Below are 23103 nucleotides of genomic sequence, written 5' to 3' on the forward strand. Positions count from 1 at the left end.
AGTGAACCAGGCAAGCTGTCTCCTGCCCTGAGCACCCTCTCTGTTGGAACCAAGTATGATCTAGTCTGTCCTTCATGCTGTTTCCAGAGCCCTCGTCTTAAAGCCAAATTCCACTCAGACACCATCAACTGTGTCCCATGGAATAAAGCCTCAATCTCTCCACACCCTGGACTCACCCTCCCCTCCCACTGCCACCTTCCAAACAAACAGAGTTCCCACCAGTGCTCGGAGCTCCCCTCTGCCTCCGCTCAGGATGTCAGTCTCTCAGAATGCGTCCCCCATCCCAGGTGGCTAACCTGACAACCCGTCTTCAAAATCTTGCCCAACTATCATCTTCCCCAGGAAGGACCCTCCTCCAACCCAGATCCTCCTGACCTGGAGTGATCTCTCCTTGTAATTTCTGTAGGACTGGTTTTTCCTTAGGACTCATCCTATTCTCCGCATCTATTATGGGTCTTGTATCTGTCCTGCCTTCCTCTAACGACTGGGTCTGCAATTGCCTGTAAGAATCTTAGTCAATAGCTCCCCCAGGACCAGCACAAAATAGGGTAGGAGAGACAAATGAATGAATGAATGAATGAACAAATGAACAAATACCTATGCATAGTGAAGCAAGGGAATTGCAACCAGCCTCCAGAGTATTCTCGTGCCCCCCACAAAAATCAGACACACAAAAGACCTCCTTTCACTTGGTAGAGTCTGACATACCAAGGTAGCTGCCTTATAGACCACTCAATTTGGCCATCAACTCAAGTCGACTGAGATTTAATGCTTATAAATATATAGGTACCATTTTTTTAAATTCTATAAAAAATAATTCCAAAAAAGGTAACAATTTCTTGCTTTGAAGTCCTACGAGAGCCTGGGCAAGGTGGCTCACCCCTGTAATCCCAGCACTTTGGGAGGGGAGCTTTTGAAAACAGGAGTTCGAGACCAGCCTGGACAAAAAAGTGAGCTCCCAACTCACCAAAAAAAAAAAAAAATTTTTTTTCAGAGAGTCTCATTCTGTTGCCAGGCTGGGGTGCAGTGGTGTGATCTCGGCTCACTGCAACCTCTACCTCCCAGGTTCAAGTGATTCTCCTGCCTCAGTCTCCTGAGTAGCTGGGACTACAGGCACACACCACCACACCTGGCTAATTTTTGTATTTTTAGTAGAGACGGGATTTCACCACGTTGGCCAGGATGGTCTCGATCTCCTGACCTCGTGATCCCCCCGCCTTGGCCTCCCAAAGTGCTGGGATTACAGGCATGAACAACGGCACCTGGCCAGGAAAATTTTTTTTAATTAGCCATGGTGGCACACGCCTGTGGTCCCAGCTATTATCACAGCTGAGGCAGGAGGATCACTTGAGCTCAGGAGGTCAAGGCTGCAGTGAACCGTGACTGCACCACTGCACTTCTGCCTGGCCGAAAGAGTGAGATCCCATCTTAAAAAAAAAAAAAAAAAAAGTCCTAAGAGAGCATGTGCCCTTCGCTAGGCTGTTTTCCAGCCAACAAAGGCAGTAAGGCAGTAAACAGGCTGAATATGAGCAACTTTTACCACTTCTGTTCCGCTCTGTGACATTTTCCATAAACTATCAATGAAATGTATCAGGTTCTGTATAACTTCCACATTGTGCTTTATATGGTCCTAAGTGGAGTTTCACTCCTCTACGCAAACTGCCAAATGTTTTGATGGAGCAGAGGATTTCTGACTTGCATTAAACTCTGGATTATTATTCATTTCTGGAAAATCACCCGACACTGCAAGCACAGTGCCCATCCTTGAAAACCAAGCACAATGTCTCTGCAATATTCTGCAAGGATCCAAAAAGACACAAAAAGAAAACGAAAAGGATGACACCATTCTGGAATATTCCTGACAATGTCCAGGCAGTTTGAGCCTGGTTAGTAACAAGTGCAAATAGCGTGAGGGGCAGAAGCCCAGCTCTGCTCGAGGCCTTCTGGGCACGTGGGTGGCTGATGAGGGTTCACGGCCACACACTTTCCTTTTCTGTTTCTCTCACTCCTGCATCGCCAGCATCTTCATACCCACATCCTAGGAGAACGTGCCAGTAAAGTCTGCCAAGCCCTTGCTCTTCCCCTCCTGAAGACTCCCAGTGGCCTCCTACTCTGTGTCTCTTCTCCCTTCCTCTCTGGCAGCTCCCGACTGATGGCGACGGACCTAACAACAGACTCGCTCTGAGGACGCAGTGCCAGTCCTCGTTCTAAGCTGTCTGCACATGTGAACCCATTTGATCCTCAAAACCATCCCATGACACAGCTACTCTCAGAAACCCCACCTCACTCCACAGGTGGAAAACCGAGGCACATGGAGGATAAGTCCACGTGTGAGGTCATGGAGCTAGTGAGCGACAGAGAATCGGGCCACGCAGTCTAGATGGGAAGTCAACACGCTTTCCCCTGGGCCATGCTGCCTCTTGGTGTGTTTTATTTTTTTCTTTTTTTTTTTGAGACAGAGTCTCGCTCTGTCACCCAAGCTAGAGTGCAACGGCTCAATCTTGGCTCACTACAACCTCTGCCTCCTGAGTTCAAGCAATCCTCCTGCCTCAGCCTCCTGAGTAACTGGGATTACAGGCGTGTGCCACTATGCCCAGCTAATTTTTGAATTTTTAGTAGAGATGGGGTTTCGCCATGTTGGCCAGGCTGGTCTCAAACTCCTGACCTAAGGTGATCTGCCCACTTTGGCCTCCCAAAGTGCTGGAATTACAGATGTGTGCCACCACGCCCAGCCCTCCTGGTGTGCTTTAAGTGGAGCCGACCCTTTGGTTACACCTTTGCAAACCACCTGGCAGTGACTGGCCAGCTGTCACTGGAAGAGTCTGGTCACCTACTGCTTGTGTCCAGCTATATTCGTTCTCTCTTCTGGGAAAAGATCCTAATTTTTCACGAAGGAACCACCCTCCCCGACACCACATGCTTCTGGGATTGCCAACCTTCCCCCACCTTGCCTCCCTGGTTCCAACAATGGTCACATGACCCCCCAATGACCTGGCCCATCAACGTGTCGCATGCTCCAAGTCGGTGCAATTTTTCAAGGAGAGGTACCTGCCCCAAGCCAGGCAAATTGGGGTCCATTCTGGGACGTAAAAAAAAAAATCATAGTAAAATACATGTAACATAAACCTGAGCATTTTAAAGCACGAAGTTCCGAGATTTAACACAACAACCATCCCCTCTATCCATTTCCAGGGCTTTTCATCTTTCCAAACAGAAACACGATGCCCCTTAAACAATGACTCCCTGCATTAGTGCCTGGGTGTGGCCATAAAAAGGTACCACAGACTGTGCGGCTTAAACAGCAGAAATGTGTTAAGGTGCCGGCAGGCTGATTTCCTTCTGAGCTCATGGCTCGGAAAAGGCGTCTTCTCCACGTGTCTTTACATGGCCTGCCCTCTGCATGGGTCTACGTGTCCAAATCTCCTTTTATTACAGCGACAGCAGTCATAAGGGCCCACCCTAAGGCCTCATGCCACCTACTCTCCAAGGTAACACTGTTATCTCTGAACACAGTCCCATTCTGAGGCCCTGAAAGTTAGAACTTCAAGATATGAATATGGGAGGACACAGTTCAACCCATAACACTCCCCATGCCCCAATTCTGAGACTTTCAGGAAAGAACAGTGCTGTATCTGCTGGGGTTGCTGAGTACATGTGATATACACCTAGAGCTACACTGGCAGCCACCTTCCCAAGCGTAGGTCACTCCAGGAGAGGCTGTCTGAAGACAAGCTGAGAAGAGCTGAGAGAGGAGAGCGAGCCCTGAACCCAGATGGGCCTGAAGCCAGCTGCACCTCAGACCTTTCCATTTCTAGTTGTCTGCACTAAAAATTTCCTTTTTTGCTTTATTAGTGCAGGATGATCAGAACACTAATTAATGTTCTGATGCTTGTAACCCAAAGAGTGAGTGAATGCAAGGGCCAGAGTGACCCATGGCTCCAGGACACGCAGAGTGGGACCACAGGGCAGTTATTTACAAGGCGGAGTCAAGACTCAAGTCCAGGTTCCCAGGCTCCAAGGTGCCGGCCCTCACTGGTTCCCTGGGATGCCCCCGAGTCACTACTGTTCACAGCACGGTGGAGGCCGGGCCACAGGGCAGCTCCCAGGGGTAGGCTTCAGGACCCACCTGGCCAGAGCCCTCCCTGCAGGAACCTGTGCTTGCTGCGCTAAAGCCCAGCCTCTCGCCACAGACTGAGGGCTCCGGTCCTTCAGTCAACACCCTCAGGTCCGCAGCGTGCCTGGCAGAACAAAGCACAAGGAAGTCAGACAACAGGCTACACAGCAGGCCTTCTTCCCTCCATCGCAGCACACACGCAGCCCTGTCTGGACAACACAGGGTCAGAAATGACCCAAACGTCCTTGGCGGGGACTGGCCAAGTGCATTACAGGACATCCCAACAGCATGGCCAGATTCTTTCCTGGACCAAAACAAGGCAGCAGCTACCTCAGATACACAGATGGGCACAGACCACCTCAAAGAGAAGTGGCAAACCCATGAAAAAGGCAGCCCATGAAACACAATGCGGGACACCTGTTGTGTCATTAAAAAAAAAAAAAAAAGGAGGAGGAGGAGTTACTACTTTAAAATTAGTTGTAATGGGCCAGGCATGGTGGCTCACGCCTATAATCCCAGCACTTTGGGAGGCCAAGGCGGGTGTATCATCTGAGGTCAGCAGTTCGAGACCAGCCTGGCCAACATGGTCAAACTCCATCTCTAATAAAAATACAAAAATTAGCTGGGCATGGTGGCAGGCATCTGTAGTCCCAGCTACTTGAGAGGCTGAGGCAGGAGAATTGCTGGAACCTGGGAGGTGGAGGTTGCAGTGAGCCAAGATCGCACCACTGCACTCCAGCCTGGGCAACAAGAGCGAAACTCTGTCAAATAAAATAAAATAAAATAAAATAAAAAAGATGAGTGTGGTAGCTCATCCCTGTAGTCCAACACTTTGGGAGGCTGAGGCACATGGATTACTTGAGGTCAGGAGTTCGAGACCAGCCTGGCCAACATGACGAAACCCCGTCTCTACTACCAGGCATTGTGATGGGAGCCTGTAATCTCAGCTACTTGGGAGGCTGAGGCAGGAGAATCGCTTGAATACGGGAGGCAGAGGCTGCAGTAAGCTGAGATCGCGCCATTGCACTCCAGCCTGGGCAACAAGAGTGAAACTCTATCTCAAAAATAAATTAAAAAAAAAAAAAGAAAAGTAAAGTAAAGTAAAATAAAATAAGACACAGGTCTGCCGCGGCAACAAATTACTATAAGCTCTCCCAGTTCTAGGGGCAAGAAGCCCAAGGCGTCTTCGGGGTGGGCTCCTCAGGGAGAGTCCCTTCCACACCCCTCCGTAGCTCTGGTGGCTGCCGGCATTTTAGTGTTTCTTGGCTGGCACATGCAATCCCCACTCCGCCGTCACCTAGCCCTCTGGTCTGTGCGTCTTGGTCTCAAATCTCTCCTTGCCTCATCTAAGGACAACTGGCATTGGATGTAGACACACCCTAAATGCTGAATGACCTATTCTGAGATCCCTAATTACACCTGCAAAGACCCTACTTTCCAAGGTCACATTCCCAGGTACGGGGGGTTAGGACTTGGACATATCTTTTGAGGGCGACAGGATTCAACCCACTACACTATTTTATTGAGAAGGGGGACAAGGCTCACCAGAGCCAGCTCAGGGACCCCCGCCAGTCCTCCTGCCAGCGATATCCACTGGTTGGGGCGAGAGAGAAGCCCCTGCCACCACACTCAACCTCGCAATGGGTGGCACATCCAGAAGAGCCGCCCCTCCTCTGGCCTTGCTTATCTGACTGCTGCATGCTAGGATCCAACAAAAGATTCCACTGACTCCCCGGGCTGCTAGGTGGGGAGCTGCAGCCAGCTAGAATCAGACAAGGAGCCCCACTGCAGAACGTGGTCTGTGTCTCCACACTCCAAAAGCCCGAGGGACACGCTGGAGAGCCTTGGAGCCTTGGAGCCAGGGAGAAGAGGAATGAGTTAGGACTTCTGGTGTTGGAGACAAAGGCCTCTGTTCTTTATAAGACAAGGGGCTCATGTGCCAGCCTGCTGGGGTTTAGCGTTGATGAAGGCTCTGGTCTAAAGGGCTCTCGAGGTGACAGGAGAGAAAGTGCAGGCATGGACATGGCTGTGCTGAGGGGTCTGGCTAGGGTCGTCGTGCTGCACCCCAAGGCCACACTGACCACACCTGCCAGGACGGCCTCCATCACAGCCTGGAATTCCTGGGACAGCATCAGCACGGTGCTGATGATCAGCAGGGCTCCCCAGGGAGCTGGGGAGTCTACCATGCCTTCCTCTCGGTGGGACAAGAGGCTCTGACCAGCCCTTCAGCCCCCCATGGTCTTCCCAAGACCTTCTTGGGAGCTTCTTTCTAGAGGAGTTCAGGACCCCTGTTCCCTGCTCCCAACTCCTGATGGAAGGCAGGACACAGGTCCCTCTGTAGTCACTGGCTTTAACTTACACCTTCTCCACACCCTCAGAAAGCCCCCCAGAGCCTGCTTCAAGATGTTATCATTTACTGATAAAGACCCTCAGTGCTAGTAAGGGGCACACCCAAGATGTGGCTCCAGTTCTGATTGATCCGGGAGCTCCATGCCAGCTTGTGTCCCCCTTCTTCCACTCTCCACCCATCATCTGTCCTGGGGACTTTCAAGCCTTCTGTTAGTAACCCACAGCAAGAAACCCATCTCACACCATCCAAGTCCAATCTACAAATATTAATAGCCAAAACCAAAGTTTCACTCGGGCCTTTTTTATTCCAGACTTCTATGCTAGTTCACAACTTCATGCTAGTGGTTGCTGGCGGCAACCCACTAAACTGACTTGGTATCTCACAAATGGGGTGTGACTCCCAGTTCAAAAAAACACACGCATAGGTATGCATCCAAATAACACTCAGAAAGAGGGGGACGAAAAAGAAGGACTGTTGGCATTTTACACATTTTGCAGATCATCTAAAAATCCATTTGTGGATGTGAATTTTTCCTCCCATTTAATTGCAATTTCTGACTTTTTTTTTTTTTTTTTTGACGAAGTCTCGCTCTGTCACCCAGGCTGGAGTATAATGGTGCAATCTCGGCTCACTGCAACCTCCACCTCCCAGGTTGAAGCAATTCTCCCACCTCAGCCTCCCAAGTAGCTGCGACTACAGGCATGCGCCACCATGCCTGGCTAATTTTTTATATTTTTAGTAGAGACAGGGTTTCACCACATTGGCCAGACTGCTCTCGAACTCCTGACCTCAGGTGATCCACCTGCCTCGGCCTCCCAAAGTGCTGGGATTACAGGTGTGGGCCACCGCACCCGGCCACAGTTTCTGACTTCTTGATCTGTGAATGGAGTCATTCCCTTGTCAAATCCTCTTTCTCATATTAAAACCTCAGAGGTCCTATAAAGGCTAGCTCAAGCTCAACCATAAAAATCTTCTCCCACCTGGCCCTCAGAGACGGAATTTTCACACCATGAGATCCACCTTTGCGGAAATCTCGGGGCATCTCCCAACCCTGGGATGTTATCAGTGAGTTTGGTTTCCAGACCACTTGGCTAATGGAAGGAATGACAGTGAGGACAAGGGACACTGCGCAGCTCCTGTGTTCTCTGGACCAATAACGAAAGTCACCTTTCCCTGCATGTCGAGGAGTCTGAGATACATCACCATTTTCCACTCATCCACTGGTATCAGACACTATTCTAAGGGAGGGTCATTCTAACCCTGAAAACACCATCGTTAGAGACCACACACTGGGCCATGACCTGTACAAAGCTCCCCTGAGGACACCCAGGAGACCTGTTATGAGCCTGGATTTGAGCCATGTGGATCAGGAGTCAACAATTCCTGGTTTCAATCACAGCCATCCTGGTCTGCACCAGCAAAACCAAAGAGAGTCTATGATAATTTGAATAATTCAGACCTCATTGCCTGTTTCCTTCCTCTGCCTCCACTGCAAGAAATGAAAACAAGAAGGCTATGTCCGCTATTCATCTACCTTCTGCACGTCTGACATAGAGCTCTGGTTGCAACGTTGGTACAGTGGGGGCGACTGGGGTTCCAGGCTGTCACCTCCCAAAAGTTCACACCCCTTTCTCCATCTTTGAAATGGGCCAGCTGCTACTTCCCTACCATCTAAGTCTTCAGGCAGCTAAGTCATCTCTGACAATGTCTTAGCTTCTCCACCAATACCACCCAGCAAACCAAGTCCGTTTACTTTGCTGGAAACCGACCAGAGAGCCTGCCAGGGTCAACGTGGGGAAGAAAGGCCCCAGGACAGTGCACGAAGACGACAGCCTGACACCCCAGTCCACCTTCTGGACCATGCTGTTCTCAGCAATCCCAAGCAAATGGCGGCGGAATGCAGGAGCCAGAAGGGAGCTCAACCTTCACTTACCTGGGGGGCAGACACATTCGGATGGAGCTTCCCGAACAGTCCGGAGCTTCGCTAGTCCATCCAACTTCTGAGCCGGAAAAAAAAAAAGAAAAAAATACAAGGAGAGAATGAGTTTCAGAACAGAGAGGGGTGAAAGTGGAAACATCAGCAAAAACAAATGTATCTAAACTATCTACAGTGCTGGAGCTGTCTTTGAGACCATCTCTCAAAAGATCCTTAAACTCTACAGGGAATTTTAGAATGAGGAAAAACAAACACAAACACTAAACAGTTACTGGTGAGTCCCTGAAAAGGTGGCAGGTTTCTGCTTTGTTACGGCATTTTCAAATAGAATACCAAGAGTTCCAAGGACAGAAACAGCGTCCTGCAAGTCAAGAAAAGCCACAGCGACCACCAGCCCTGAAGGGAAGGAGGTTGGGGCTGAGGGAGGCCTGGGGAGAGCAGATCTAAGTTAGTGCTCCAGGCGGCTTTCTGCACTCACAAGGACACCCCGTTCACACCCGGGAAGTCGCGAAACCCCATGGCTGCAGCCCCTCCTAGCCCACCGGCCTGGGACCTGATGGCCCGGGTTGAATCACCCTGATGAAAACATTTTCCTTTGTTGTTTTCTGTTTTCCATTTTCCTTTCTTCTTACCAGTGGGGATCCTTGGCCTAGAAAATTTGGTTCAGTAAAATTTAACAAGAATCCCTACACATGCCCAGCCCTGTGCCAGATTTGGGTGAAAGGAAAAGAATTACCACAGAAAGAGGGTCAAAAGGCACAGCTCCCCTACAATGCAGGGACTGCTCTGGCAGGCTCCTAGCCCGATGGAACCCTATAGGCACCTCTGAGGCCAGAACAAATGGTCCCTGCCTCACAGATGAGGAAAGCAAGCTTGGAAAAAAAGAAATTTGTCCCACATCCCAAATCTAGGTTTAGAGGAATGAAGCAATTGGCCCAAATCCCAAAACTAGCCAGAACTTGAGTCCCAATGAAGATACACAGTCTTAACCTTTCTCTTAGGGGGAAAAAAAAAATCCCCCTAAAAGCAAAACAAAGAGCACAAATCTGTGCTGACCTAAGTGAACAGTGCAGTGCCACCATGAGAACCGAGGGCTTCATGTTTAAACATCAAACAGTATTTTTAAGCACTGCTTTAGAGGAGTAGAGAATTTGCACAGACGACAAGACCCCAGCCAGGCCCTGTCTGCCTCTGACTGGAACAGCCCAGGACCGGGAGACTTCACCAGGGCACCTCCAGCCCCCGGAAAGGCACTTCACAGTTCCACTCCACCTGCCATTTCATCCTCATTTTACAGATGGACAACAAGAGGCACAGAGAGCTAAGCAGATCCTAAAACAGAAGAAGTTACCATGGTCAAAGTGTGTCTGGAGTTGGTTCCTGCCGGTGGGTTCGTGGTCTCGCTGACTTCAAGAATAAAGCGGCAGCGTGGTGGCAGGCGCCTATAATCCCAGCTGCTTGAGAGACTGAGGCTGGAGAACTGCTTTAACCCGAGAGGCGGAGGTTGCAGTGAGCCGAGATCGCGCCACTGCACTCCAGCCTGGGTGCCAGAGCGAGACTCCATCTCAAAAAAAAAAAAAGAATGGAGCCGCAGGCCGGGGCGCAGTGGCTCGCTCACTCATACTTTGGGACGCCGAGGCGGGCGGATCACCAAGGTCAGGAGATCGAGACCATCCTGGCTAACATGGTGAAACCTCGCCTCCACTAAAAATACAAAAAATAGCCGGGCGTGGTGGCGGGCGCCTGTAGTCCCAGCTACTCCGGAGGCTGAGGCAGGAGAATGGCGTGAACCCGGGAGCCGGGGCTTGCAGTGAGCCGAGATCGCGCCACTGCTCTCCAGCCTGGGCGACAGAGAGACTCTTTTTTTCAAAGAAAAAAAAAAAAGAATGGAGCCGCCTGTTCCTGGTGAGTGTTGCAGCTCTTAAAGATGGCACTGACACAAAGAGTGAGCAGCAGGGAGATTTATTGTGAAGAGCGAAAGAACAAAGATCCCACAAGGTGAAGGACCCACACAGGTCGCTGCCGCTGGCTGGTGGTGGGGCTGGGGGCGGGGAGGGGGAGGCAGCAGCTTTTATTCTGTTATTTGCCCCCGCCCATGTCCTGCTGATTGGTCCATTTTGCAGAGTGCTGATTAGTCCACTTTACAGAGTGCTGATTGGTCCATTTTACAAACCTCTAGCTAGCTACAGAGCGCTGTTTGGTGCATTTTTACAGAGCAATGATTGGTGCACTTTACAAACCTCTAGCTAGCTACAGAGCACTGATTGGTGCATTTTTACAGAGCACTGATTGGTGCATTTTACAAACCTCTTGTAAGAAAAGTTCTCCAAGTCCCCACTTGACCCAGGAAGTCAAACTGGCTTCACTTCTCAAAAGCAACACCAGGGCAGCCAGAGGGTACTCCAGGGGGTGCCTTTAGGCGCAGTCACTCCTCCATCATCACTGCACTCCCCAGCCCTGACTCTGCAAGCCCTTGACTTGCCCTGTAAATCAGAACCTGGCTAGGCCTCTGGATGCTAGGCTCCCAGCTTCCCGCAGGGACTGGACCTGCCACTCACTGCTGCTCTGGATGGAGCTGCCCAGCTGTCCCACAGGACCCTTGTGGGCAGCCTGGACCAGCCCCCAGCCTCCAAACGCACCCTGCAGCCTGTGGGTGAGAGCTGCTCCACCCAGGCGCAGCAGACACCATCCCTACTCATCCCCACTCCCAGCAGGGCTGCCTGGAGTGGAGTCCATGAGGGGCTGAGGCTTCTGCGCAGAATGCAGCACACTGGTCACACCTGTCCCAGTTGAATGGGGGGCCCATGCAAAAGCTGCACCCTTGAGCCGGACCTCAGAACTCACTTTTTTTTTTTTTTTTTTTTTTTTTTAGACAAGGTCTCACTCTGTCATCCAGGCTGGAGTGCAGTGGCACGATCTCTGCTCACCACAGCCTCAACCTCTCAGGCTCAAGCAATCCTCCCACTTCAGCCTCCTGAGTAGCTGGGTATACACGAAGGTACCACTACACCCAGCTAATTTTTAATTTTTTTGTAGAGACGGGGCTTCACTATGTTGCCCAGGCTGGTCACAAATTCCTGGGCTCAAGCAATCCTCCTGCCTCGGCCTCTCAAAGTGTGGGATTACAGGCGTTGAGTCACCACGCCCAGCCAGAACTCACTCTTTTCCCCATTGTATTTGCAGATATTAAAGCAGATTTCAAAATGTACTTGGAGAAGAAACCCAACGTTTTAGTTTAAGCCAGTCAACCTGTGTAAGAAACTCTCATCTGTTTTTATCAGTGCTAGACAGGACAGAAAGGACTTCCACACTGATTTCATTTTTTAAACAAAAGCATTTCATGCCCAAAACAATTCACTTTTAACAACTGCTGTCACACTTGGGCTACTGCTATCACATCTGAACCTCTCTCTGAAGGGGGAGAAGGATTTTATCAACTACTGATAGGAAACACAATTACTTTTGAGCTACTCTCACCTTAAAATAAAATGCTAGGTACTGTCAATGCTAGCGGCGGGGATCATAGGTTACTGGGATTGTGCTGGTCATTTATCCTAACTCCTTTTGTGCTTTTGTTTTTCTAGATTAGATGGTGAATCTGTAAAGTTTTCTCTCCCGGACCCCTCCTCTCCCCCACCTCCAGGCCCCTCACTTTCTGTGTCCTGACTACTAAGAATACAAAGTGAAATGTTTGAATTAGAAACCCAATCTCACAATCTTTACTTCATGCTCTTTTTTTTTTAATCCTAAGAAACTATTCCTTTGTGTCCAGGTTTGTAAAAATGACTTAAAAGCCTCAATTTACATTCAATTATCTGGCAGCACCCCCAGCATCTGCAAACAATATGGTCCTGGTTTTACATATGCAAACAAGTCGTGACTCTAAAAGTAAATAAAGGATGAGTTTCTGAGAAAAGACCAGAGACTTTGGGCAAGTTCCCTTCTAGAAGTACTGGGAAGGAGAACTTGAAGTCTGGGAGAAGGGTGGCAAGAGCTCAGGGAATCAGGGAAATTCTGGTTTTTAGAAAAGCATTCATGACATGGTCAGAGGGTACGTTTATAAATGATCTATCGGGGCACTAGTCTTGAACACTTCACCAGATGTTTGATCACATCCTCAAGTGGTTTTGTTCTGAGGAAATATAGATTGACAGAGAAAAGAAAGATGCGATGATTTATTCCTATAAAACGCTGTAAATAATGAAGACATTTCTATCCTTTGACTAAAAATTCCTACTCTGGGGAATATATCCTAAGGGAATAAATCAGCAGAAGCAAAACATGATATTTATGCAGAAGTTGCACTGTAAAACAGTGGGAATGGTTTAGTGAAAGATGTGGAATCCCCTGAATGCAACTGTCACATCAGGAAATAGCATTATGAAGACCATGTAGCAACAAGGAAAAATGCTTATGCTACAATAAATAAAATGTCTACATTGATGCAGAAACACAGGCATGGGGGAACAGCAACTAACAAAACAACCCACATGGGTGTTGGAATGATGGTGATTTTCTTCTTTCTGGGCTGTTGTAATATCATCTTCTCAGTGAAAAACAAAAAAGTCTGAAAGCAGAAGAGACAATGTAAACCCTTGAAATCTCCCCGCTGAGGGCAATTTCAGAGTGACGGACTCTGTCTCCTCAGGGAGACCCAGCTCCAGGGTCCATCCTGTGAACACACGCATACCACAAACACCAGAGGAAGGGCTTGTCAAGAACGAAATGCTGACCACAGGCACAGCTTCTCTGCTCCCCTTCTACCCGCTTACGAAGAGACAGTTCAAGCCTTCTCACCACCACCAGCAACCCGAGGGGACTCCGTTTCCTGACCCCTTTAAACTTTCTCTTTTGATACCCCACCACGATGACAAATACAACTGAAGTATTATTATCAAGACTGGATTACTTATTATGGGCCAGACACCACGCCAATTGCTATTATCTTATCTATTCCTCCCGATAACCCCCACGAGGCTGGGATTCTTATTACACCCATTTACAGATGGGAAAATTGAGACAGAAAGAGAAGTGTCAGGGCTGGACTTAAATCCTGGTAGCAACTGACATGGATCATAGATGACAATCTCTGCTCTCAAGTAATGCTCCTATCTACAAACATTCTTTAAAGCTAACAGGGCCGGGCGCGGTGGCTCACACCTGTAATCCCAACACTTTGGGAGTCCGAAGCAGGCAGATCACCTGAGGTCAGGAGTTCATGACTAGCCTGGCCAAAATGGTGAAACCCCATCTCTACTAAAAAAAATACAAAAAAAAAAAATTAGCTGGGCGTAGTGGCACACACCTGTAGTCCCAGATACTCAAGAGGCTGAGGCAGGAGAATCACTTGAACCCGGGAGGCAGAGGTTGCAGTGAGCAAGAGCATGTCATTGCACTCCAGCCTGGGCAACAAGAGCAAGACTCCATCTCAAAAAATAAATAAAAAATAAAAATAAAATTGCTATCAGAAGCCAAGCCATACATAACTCAGATAGAAACCAGTTCAGTGTCTGCAAAAGGTTGGGAAAGTGACAGGAATTAACTACAAGGGCAGCATGGAGGAGATTAAGGGTGACAGAACTGTTCTGTGTGGTCCTGGGGTGGTGGACACATGATTATGCATTTGTCAAAAACCACAGGACTGTCCATCCCAAAGAGTGACCTGTAATGAATACCAATTACAAACCAAAAGTCAGGATGCTGGAGAAACCCAGGCTAGAATAACAAATCTAACTATATTAAAGTTGTATGACATAACCTCACTGAAGGTTGGGGAAAAGTGTAGCTGACCTAAGTAACGTTGCAAAATAGTGTTTTCATTGAAAACTCTAAGGCTGGCCAGGTGTGGTGGCTCATGCCTGTAACCCCAGCACTTTGTGAGGCAGAGGCGGGAGGATCACCTGAGGTCAGGAGTTCGAGACCAGCCTGGCCAACATGGTGAAACCGCCCTCTCTACTAAAAATATAAAAATTAGCCTGATGTGGTGGTGCGCACCTGTAATCCCAGCTACTTGGGAGGCTAAGGCAAGAGAATCACTTGAACCCGGGAGGCAAAGGTTGCAGTGAGCCAAGATCATGCCACTGCACTCCAGCCTGGGTGACATAGTAAGACTCTGTCTCAAAAAAAAAAAAAAAAGAGAAAGAAAAGAAAAAGAAAACTCTAAGGCTAAAGACAAAAGGAATCTGATGTAAACACTGTACTCTAGCTAGGAGGTAAAGATGTTTCTCACAGAGATTCAGGTTAGCAATTTTGAAACTACTTTATATACACATTAGGGTTGAATAGATAAGTAAACAAATTATGAGTAATAAGAGCCAGGTTTCTCACTGTCCAAGAAAGAAGTTACAAATAAGCAAAGGAGGACAGCTATAATGAATCCTGTAGTGCCGAATCGGAATCAAAGACATAACTATGAGGTCATGTTCATGTTCTGTATACAGATAGATACATACAGAAATAATCACAGATATGTGCATATAGAGGAGTCAATATACATGTTTCTATACCCTCCCTCTGACTGCAGAGAAGTTCTACGAACAGTCACACCCTAGTAGTAACAAGCACACACAGTACCCAGATCTTGGTCTCTAATATCATTCTCCAATAAAAGGAACCAGGGCTTCTTGGAGAGATGAGAAATGAGAAATTCTAGGGCCAAGGCAGAAAAAAAACACAAGATGAGCCTGGAGTCTTACAGTGCCAGAAAGTAAGGAAGTGCTTTACAAAGGGGTTGGGGTCAGGGGCACTTGTCAAAGAAACATAAGAACCAACCTGAAAGGCTGGGTGCAGTGGCTCACGCCTGTAATCCCAGCAATTTGGGATGCCAGGACGGGCAAATTACTTGAGGTCACGAGTTCAAGACCAGCCTGGCTAACATGGTGAAACCCTGTCTCTATTAAAAATACAAAAATTAGCCAGGCATGTTGGATCACGCCTGTAATCCCAGCTACTTGAGAAGCTGAGGCACAAGAATTGCTTGAACCTGGGAGACAGAGGTTGCAGTGAGCAGAGACTGCGCCACCACACTCCAGCCTGAAAACCAACCTGAAAGAGCTTAGAATGGCCAAAGCTGGAACAATTTAAGCAACAAAATAAATAATGTCGTGTGGTCTTATAACGCAAAGAATAAATTAAATATCCTTGAGTCTATAGTGATATAAATGATTGAATAAATAAATGGAGAGAAGAGATAAAACTTCCTTACAGAATTCCAAATAATATATGTAAATACTTCCCTCTTCCCGGAGGTGAAGCTAACTTCCCCTCTCCTTGATATGGGCTAGATTTAAACAATAACTTTATAATGGAGAAATCTGGCAGATTTCCCTTCCCTTAACCAAGTGATCAAGGTTAATGTCACAGGAATACCTCATGCTGGCCCCATGGGCCCCCTGATGGGATGCCATGAACATGGCAATCCACCTCAGTGGTATTCTTTCCAAACGCTCCTCATGAGAAGTATTAGACTATCCCAAATTGTGAGACATTCTATAAAATACCTACTCAATATGTCTCAAAACTGTCAAGGCCATGCAAAGCAAGGGAAGACTGAGAAATGGTCATAGATTGGAAGAGACTAAGAAGACAGCACAATTAAATGCAATGTGTGTCCTAGATGGACCCTGGAATAGGAAAAGGACATTAGAGGGAAGAAATGGGTGAAATCTAAGGTGTAATTTAGTTAAAAATAAAAAGCATAATCACAAAGTCACTTACCACCAACGAAGATATAGCCTTGTTATTTTTCAGAATGGATCTATTTTTTTTAACTGAGGTGAAATTCACATAATCATTAACATAAAATTAACCATTTTAAAGTGAACAATTCAGTGGCATTCAGTAGATTCATAATGTTATACAATCACTCCCTCTATTTTCCAAACACTGTCATCACCCCAAAAGGAACTCCTGTATCCTTTCCTCCCTAACCCCAGCCCCTGCAACCACCAGTCTGCTTTGTTTCTATGGGATTTACCTATTCTGTATATTTCACATAAGCAGAATCAACACCACTTGTGATTTCCTTGCCCTTTGTCTGGTTCCTCTCACTCAGCATGATGTGTTTGAGACTCACGCACATTGGCGTGGATCATTCATTCCTTTTTATGACTGAATAATATTGCATGCTGTCTACACTACCATTTGCTTATCCATTCATTGATGAACATCTGGGCGCTTTCCACCTTTTGGCTGTTGTGTATAGAGCTGCTGTGAACATGAGTCTACTTTTATTTGAGTATCTGTTTTCAATTCTTTGGGGTATAAACCTGGGAGTGGAATTGCTGGGTCATATGGTAATTTCACATTTAATTTTTTGAGGATCCCACCAAACTGTTTTCCACAGTGGCTGAGTCATTTTACACTGCCACCGGCAATGTATGACAGTTCCAATTTCTCCACATTTTTGCCAAAAGATCCTGGTGGATGTGAAATGGTATATCATTGTGGGTTTGATTTACATTTCCCTAATGACAAATGATGTCAAGATACTTTTCGTGTGTTTGTTGCTCATCTGTATATCCTATTTGAAGAAATGTCTGTTCAAGTCTTTTGCCCATGTTAAAATTGGGTTGTGTGTAGTTTTGTTGTTGAACTGTAGGAGCTCTTTATAGAATCTGTATACTAGACCCTAATCAGATATAGGATGTGTGAATATTTTCTCACATAAATTCTTGATCAGGATTCTTTTTTTTTTTTTTTGAGACGGAGTCTCGCTCTGTCGCCCAGGCTGGAGTGCAGTGGCGCAATCTTGGCTCACTGCAAGCTCCGCCTCCCAGGTTCACGCCATTCTCCTGCCTCAGCCCCCCGCATAGCTGGGACTACAGGCGCCCGCCATCACACCCGGCTAATTTTTTTGTATTTTTAGTAGAGACGGGGTTTCACCGTGTTAGCCAGGATGGTCTCGATCTCTTGACCTCATGATCCGCCCGCCTCGGCCTCCCAAAGTGCTGGGATTACAGGCGTGAGCCGCCGCGCCCGGCCAGGATTCTAACCACCTCCAACCAAGATGCAATATGAGTGTGTTAACATCATCTTGAACGTTGGTGGAAGTTTTCCAATGGTTTCGTGCTGGTCTTCACATTAGTCCTTACTGAGATCTTGCTACATTAAAAGTGGGATATTGTTACTAATATATTTGATCTGATCCTCTTTAGTTAACAGTAATTGTATTTGTTTTTTATTGCTGTATAACAAATGCCACAAAGTTAGCAGTTTAAATACACATTGACTATATTACAGTTTGTGTGGTCAGAGGCTGGGCATAACTGCAGTTGGTCTCTGTTCAGGTTCTCACAGGCTGAAATCAATGAGTCAGCTGGGGGTTTCTTCCTGGAGCTCTGAGTCCTCTCTCAAGTTCATGTGGTTCCTCGTGGTTTAGCAGGAAGGCCTCATTCTCTTGCTGGCTGTTGGCTGGGGGCTCTCAGTTCCCAGAGGCAGCTCACAGTTCCCCGCCACGTAGCCCCTCCACACCCCTTCATGCTGCACATCCCTGACTTCAGGAGGGTCCTCATCCCTTTGAAGGGCTCACTTGGTTAAGTCAGGGCCACTGAATAATCTCCTTTTTCACTAACTCAAAGTCAAGTGATTCCTTAGTAACTCAATCATAGGAAGACAGTCCATCATACCCACGGGTTCTGCCTGTACTGGAGAGGAGGGAATTGTATAAAGTATGTTCCGTTGGGAGCAGGAATGTTGGAGACCATCTTAGAACTCTGCCTGTCACAGTATCACAGTTCATTTCTTTTTCTTTTTTTTTTTTTGCTTTTGAAACAGGGCCTTGCTCTGTCACCCAGGCTGGAGTGTAGTGGCACCATCATGGCTTACTATAGCCTCGACCTCCTGGGCTCAACTCATCCTCCCCCCTCAGCCTCCCAAGTAGTTGGGACTACAGGTGCCACCAAGTCAGGCTAATTTTTCTATCTTTTGTAGAGACTGGGTTTCATCATGTTGCCCAGGATGATCTCAAACTCCGGAGCTCAAGTGATCTGTGCCTGCCTCAGCCTCCCAAAGTGCTGGGATTATAGATGTGAGCCACTGTGCCTGGCCTAATTTCTTACTTTTGACAAATGTACTGTGGTTATGTACACATGTACACTATGTACATATGTTTTTCTACATTAGTACATTAGTTTTTCTACAAATCTAAAATCATCCCCACTTTTAAAAAGACCAGATCATGAATTTACACTTACAGGCAAGATAGAGTGACAATGACTAGATTTGCCATTCTGCCTAAACAACATCAACAACAAAAGCCACAAATGTATTCCTGCATATAAAACAATAATTGTGAAGATGCTAGGGCCAGGCAGGCAAGGACAGTGATCTTTGAGACAGGCAACAACTGCTCTAGCTTCCCACCTGGGGAGTGGCCAGGCTGAGCACATGGAGGGGGGACGCGGGTGGCGCCTGGCAGCCTCCCGAATCGAAGACATGGGGCTGAGGGCCAAGGGAGGCCGAGGCAGTCAGAGTGTGCGGAACAGAGGACTGGAAAGATGAAAGCCACCAAGATCTGCTGAGGATCCCCTTCGAGTAGGAGGCAGACGGCCTAATCAGCCCCTGCAGGCCATGAAATGACTGAGGTCAGGGAACGAACCACTGAGAAGGATTCCAGGGCACCGCAGACAGCATTCACACAGGGGCCCGGAGAATGCCCGATCCCACCAGCCAGCCCAGTAAACCTCATAATTCACCATGAGAAAGTACTGAGGAGAGGCATGGTGCGGTGGTTCACACCTGTAATCTCAGCACTTTGGGAGGCCGACACAGGCGGATCACCTGAAATCAGGAGTTCGAGACCAGCCTGGCCAACATGATGATACCCAGTGTCTACTGAAAATACAAAAATTAGCCAGGCATAGTAGCAGGTGCCTGTAATCCCAGCTACTTGGGAGGCTGAGGCAGGAGAATCGCTTGAACCCAGGAGGCAGAGGTTGCAGTGAGCCAAGATGGCACCACTGCACTCCAGCCTGGGTGACAGAGTGATCAGAGTGAGACTCAGTCTCAAAAAATAAATAAATAAAAAATAAAATACTGAGGGGAGCACCAGGAAGGGCCCTGCCTTGCTAGTAGGGAAGAATTAACCCTAGGGCCTAAGTGAAACACTGTTCTAGTCCCACCTAAGATCCCAACAAGACCCTAAAGGACCAAACTATTTCCAAGTAACTTAATTGTGGCATCACACAGCCCAGGAATATATATACAAATGCAAAAATATTCAGCATCTCATGAGGTAAAATTCATCATGTCTGGCAGAAGAATAAAAGTTACCAGCAGGAAAATAGGCCCTATAATGAACAAAAAAATTAATTAATTGAAACTGGCCCACAACTGCCACAGAAGTTAGAATTAGCACACAAAGACATTAAAACAATTATTATAACCGTACTGCCTATGTGCAAAAAGCTAAGCAGAGACAACAAAGTACTGAAAAGACCTAAACTGGGCTAGGCGCGGTGGCTCACGCCTGTAATCCCAGCACTTTGGGAGGCCGAGGTGGGCGGATCACGAGGTCAGAAGATCGAGACCATCCTGGCTAACACGGTGAAACCCCGTCTACTACAAATAACAAAAACTAGCTGGGCGTGGTGGCGGGCGCCTGTAGTCCCAGCTACGTGCGAGGCTGAGGCAGGAGAATGGTGTGAACCTGGGAGGTGGAGCTTGCAGTGAGCCGAGATCGCGCCACTGCACTCCAGCCTGGGCAACAGAGTGAGACTCCTTCTCAAAAAAAAAAAAAGACCTAAACTGAAATTCCAGAGATGAAAACTACCAGGTCTGAGATGAAAAATATGGTGGAAGGGATTAATGGCAGATGAGACTTTGCCAAAGAAAAGATTATGAACTTGAAGACAGCAATAGAAACTACCTAAAATGAACACACAGAGAATTATTTTTAAAAGGAAAAGACAAAGAAGAGAGCTAGTGAACTGTGGGACTTCAAGTGGTCAAAATATGTGGAATTGGAGTCACCAAAGAAGAGGAGCCAGAAAGAGCAAAATAGGAAAAAAAATTTTGAAGAATAGTCAAAAAGTGTTTTCAAATTTGGTGAAAATTATAAATCCACAGATCTAAGAATCACAATGAAACCCAAGCACACACACAAAAAAATCAAGAAAACGACACCAAGATATATCATAATCAGATTGCTTAAAACCAGCGATAAAGAGAAAATCTTAAAAGCAGTCAGAGAAAAGTGACACATACATGAGTAACTGGAATTGTCCTCCACTGCTGGTGGGAATCTGAAATGATGCGACGGCCTTCAGCAACAATTTCTCAAAAAGTTAATCATACACATATCGTATGCTCAGCCATTCCACTCCAGGGTATTTACATCCAAGAGAAATGAAAGAATAAATCCATACAGGGACTGGCACGTGAATACCCATAGCAGCTTTATCTACAATAGACAAAAACTGGAAATAATCCAAACTTCCATCAATAGCTGAATGGATAAACAAATTGTGGTATATCCATATAGTGAACTAATACTCGGTAATGAAAAAGAATGAATTAACTATTGTGCAAAAGCAGTTCTTTGTATAACCACTATATAACCATACCAAAGTATCTCTCAATAACTACGCTGAGTGAAAGAAACCAGACTAACAAAGAGTGTGTTATTCCACCCAGAGAAAAATCCTGGAAAATGAACATGAGTCAATAGTAAACAAAATCAGTGGCACCTTGGTGGCAGGCAGGGAGGGATGGAAGGGAGGGAATTTAACGAGGCAGGAGGAAACTCTGGAGGGTGAGGGATGCATTCCCTACCTAGACTGTGGAGAGGGTTTCATAGGTGTGCACAGATGTCAAAATTTATTAAGTTGTGCATTTTTAATTTGTGGAGTTCACTGTATGTCAATTATACTTTAAAAAAAAAAAAAAGGCAAACAACAAAAATCCCAGGCCGCAGCTTCTACAGGCTTGGTGGGTGGTGGAGTGTGTGTCCTGGGGACAGAAGGCATCACACTGAGCCTCAGGTTCTGCCTGGGTTCGGTGACAGGTAAAGCACCCGGCAGAGTCATGGCAAAGGCCAACTGTGAGAGCGTCTGCCCAGCCACCGCACTTGGCAGGGGCCACTTGGCTTTTCTCTAAGAACGTGGGTTTAATCAGTGACTCCCATTGGCACACTGAGTGACTCTCTTTCAAACCACGTCAGCAAACGCATTTCCTCAAGGGTCCCTGATAGGTCCTGAAATACATTAACATGTTTTGAAAGGGTTGGTCTACAAACAAATGGGATTCCTCAGTAATCCTTCATTCACATTCACATTCACATTCATTATTTTTTTAAATTTTTGTAGAAAATATTCACAGCAGCTTTATTAATAATAACCCAATACTGGAAACAACTCAAATGCTCATTAACAGGAGAATGAACAGATAGTGATATAGTCATACAATGAAATACTACTCTATAATACAAAGAGTTATTGATACGTGCAAATACATGAATAAATCTCAAAAGCACTATTTTAAGCAAAAGAACCACACATAAAAGAAGACATACCACACCACAGGGTTCTTTTTTTTCTTTGTTGAGACAGAGTCTCGCTCTGTCACCCAGGCTGGAGTACAGTGATGCAATCTCCACTCACTGCAACTTCAGCCTCCCAGGTTCAAGCGATTCTCCTGCCTCAGCCTCCCGAGTAGCTGGGGGTACAGGCGCCCACCACCACGCCTGCCTAATTTTTGTATTTTTAGTAGAGACAGGGTTTCACCATGTTGACCAGGCTAGTCTTGAACTCCTGACCTCAAGTGATCCACCCACTCAGCCTCCCAAAGTGCTGGGATTCCAGGCATGAGCCACCGCACCTGGACCTGAGGGTTCTATTTATATGAGGTTCTAGAACAGGCAAAACTGAGCTATTGGTGATAGAAAGCAAGATGGCGGTTACCTCCGGGTGGAGACAAGAAAGGGGCATAGGGAATTTTCTGAGATGTTAAAAATATTCTGTACTTATTGGAGATGTTGGTCATGGGTGCATATATTTGTCAATATCCATCTAACTCTACACTTAAAATCTGTGATTTTATTGTGTGTAAATTATATCCTTTCTTTTTTAAGAGTTAGAACAAAAGAAAAAAAGTAAGTTGCAGGATGTGGAGGGAAATTCTCAGTGGAATCCCACAAGGAAACCATGCCAGCCCCTCAATTTGTCCAAGCATTCTACTCGCCATGGGGTTGGATGACTCCACAAATACTGCTGTTTGTTACACAGATGCCAATGAAAAGGTTGCTTCCAGGAAATATTTGGAAGCCGCTTAAATGCTCCTTGCAGGGAGGCATTCAGATAACATAAATTGTTTCCCCAGAAATGCACACACTCTGAAAGAGAAGCTTACTCCAAAAGGGTGGGTCAAAAATACAGCATTCTGTTTCTTGCGGCAACTGGTTTGAAGTGTCAAGAAACAAGACAATCTATGTTGTCTTTCCCGCTTCATGACCGCTAAACGCTGAAGGTATTCAGCTTAGCATCTCCGAGTTGGAGAGAACGAGGACACCATCCACCTGACATCTCTTCAAACCAGAGTCCCTTCTCCAGCACTCCTGCTCAATAGGAATCCAGGCACTTACCTGATTTGGCGTGTGAGATCAATACTTCCCAGCCTGTTCCTTTGGGACAACTCTTCATTTGCTTTCAAGTTCTTAGCAGTCATTAACTAGCAATCTTCATCCTGGTATCTTTTACGTGTCAGTCG

General features: G+C 46.9%; 1 protein-coding gene across 1 annotated transcript in view; it reads right to left on the bottom strand.

The window, feature by feature from the left end:
• COL23A1 (collagen type XXIII alpha 1 chain) overlaps positions 1-23103 on the bottom strand; it is a 347240-nt gene that overhangs the window by 308738 nt on the left and 15399 nt on the right. The window contains exon 2 of the mRNA XM_054487618.2: positions 8398-8464. Coding sequence (XP_054343593.1) covers positions 8398-8464 — 67 coding nt within the window. The remainder of the gene's footprint in view (positions 1-8397; positions 8465-23103) is intronic.

This window comes from Pongo pygmaeus, chromosome 4 (genome assembly GCF_028885625.2).
Source record: "Pongo pygmaeus isolate AG05252 chromosome 4, NHGRI_mPonPyg2-v2.0_pri, whole genome shotgun sequence".
NCBI lineage: Eukaryota > Metazoa > Chordata > Mammalia > Primates > Hominidae > Pongo > Pongo pygmaeus.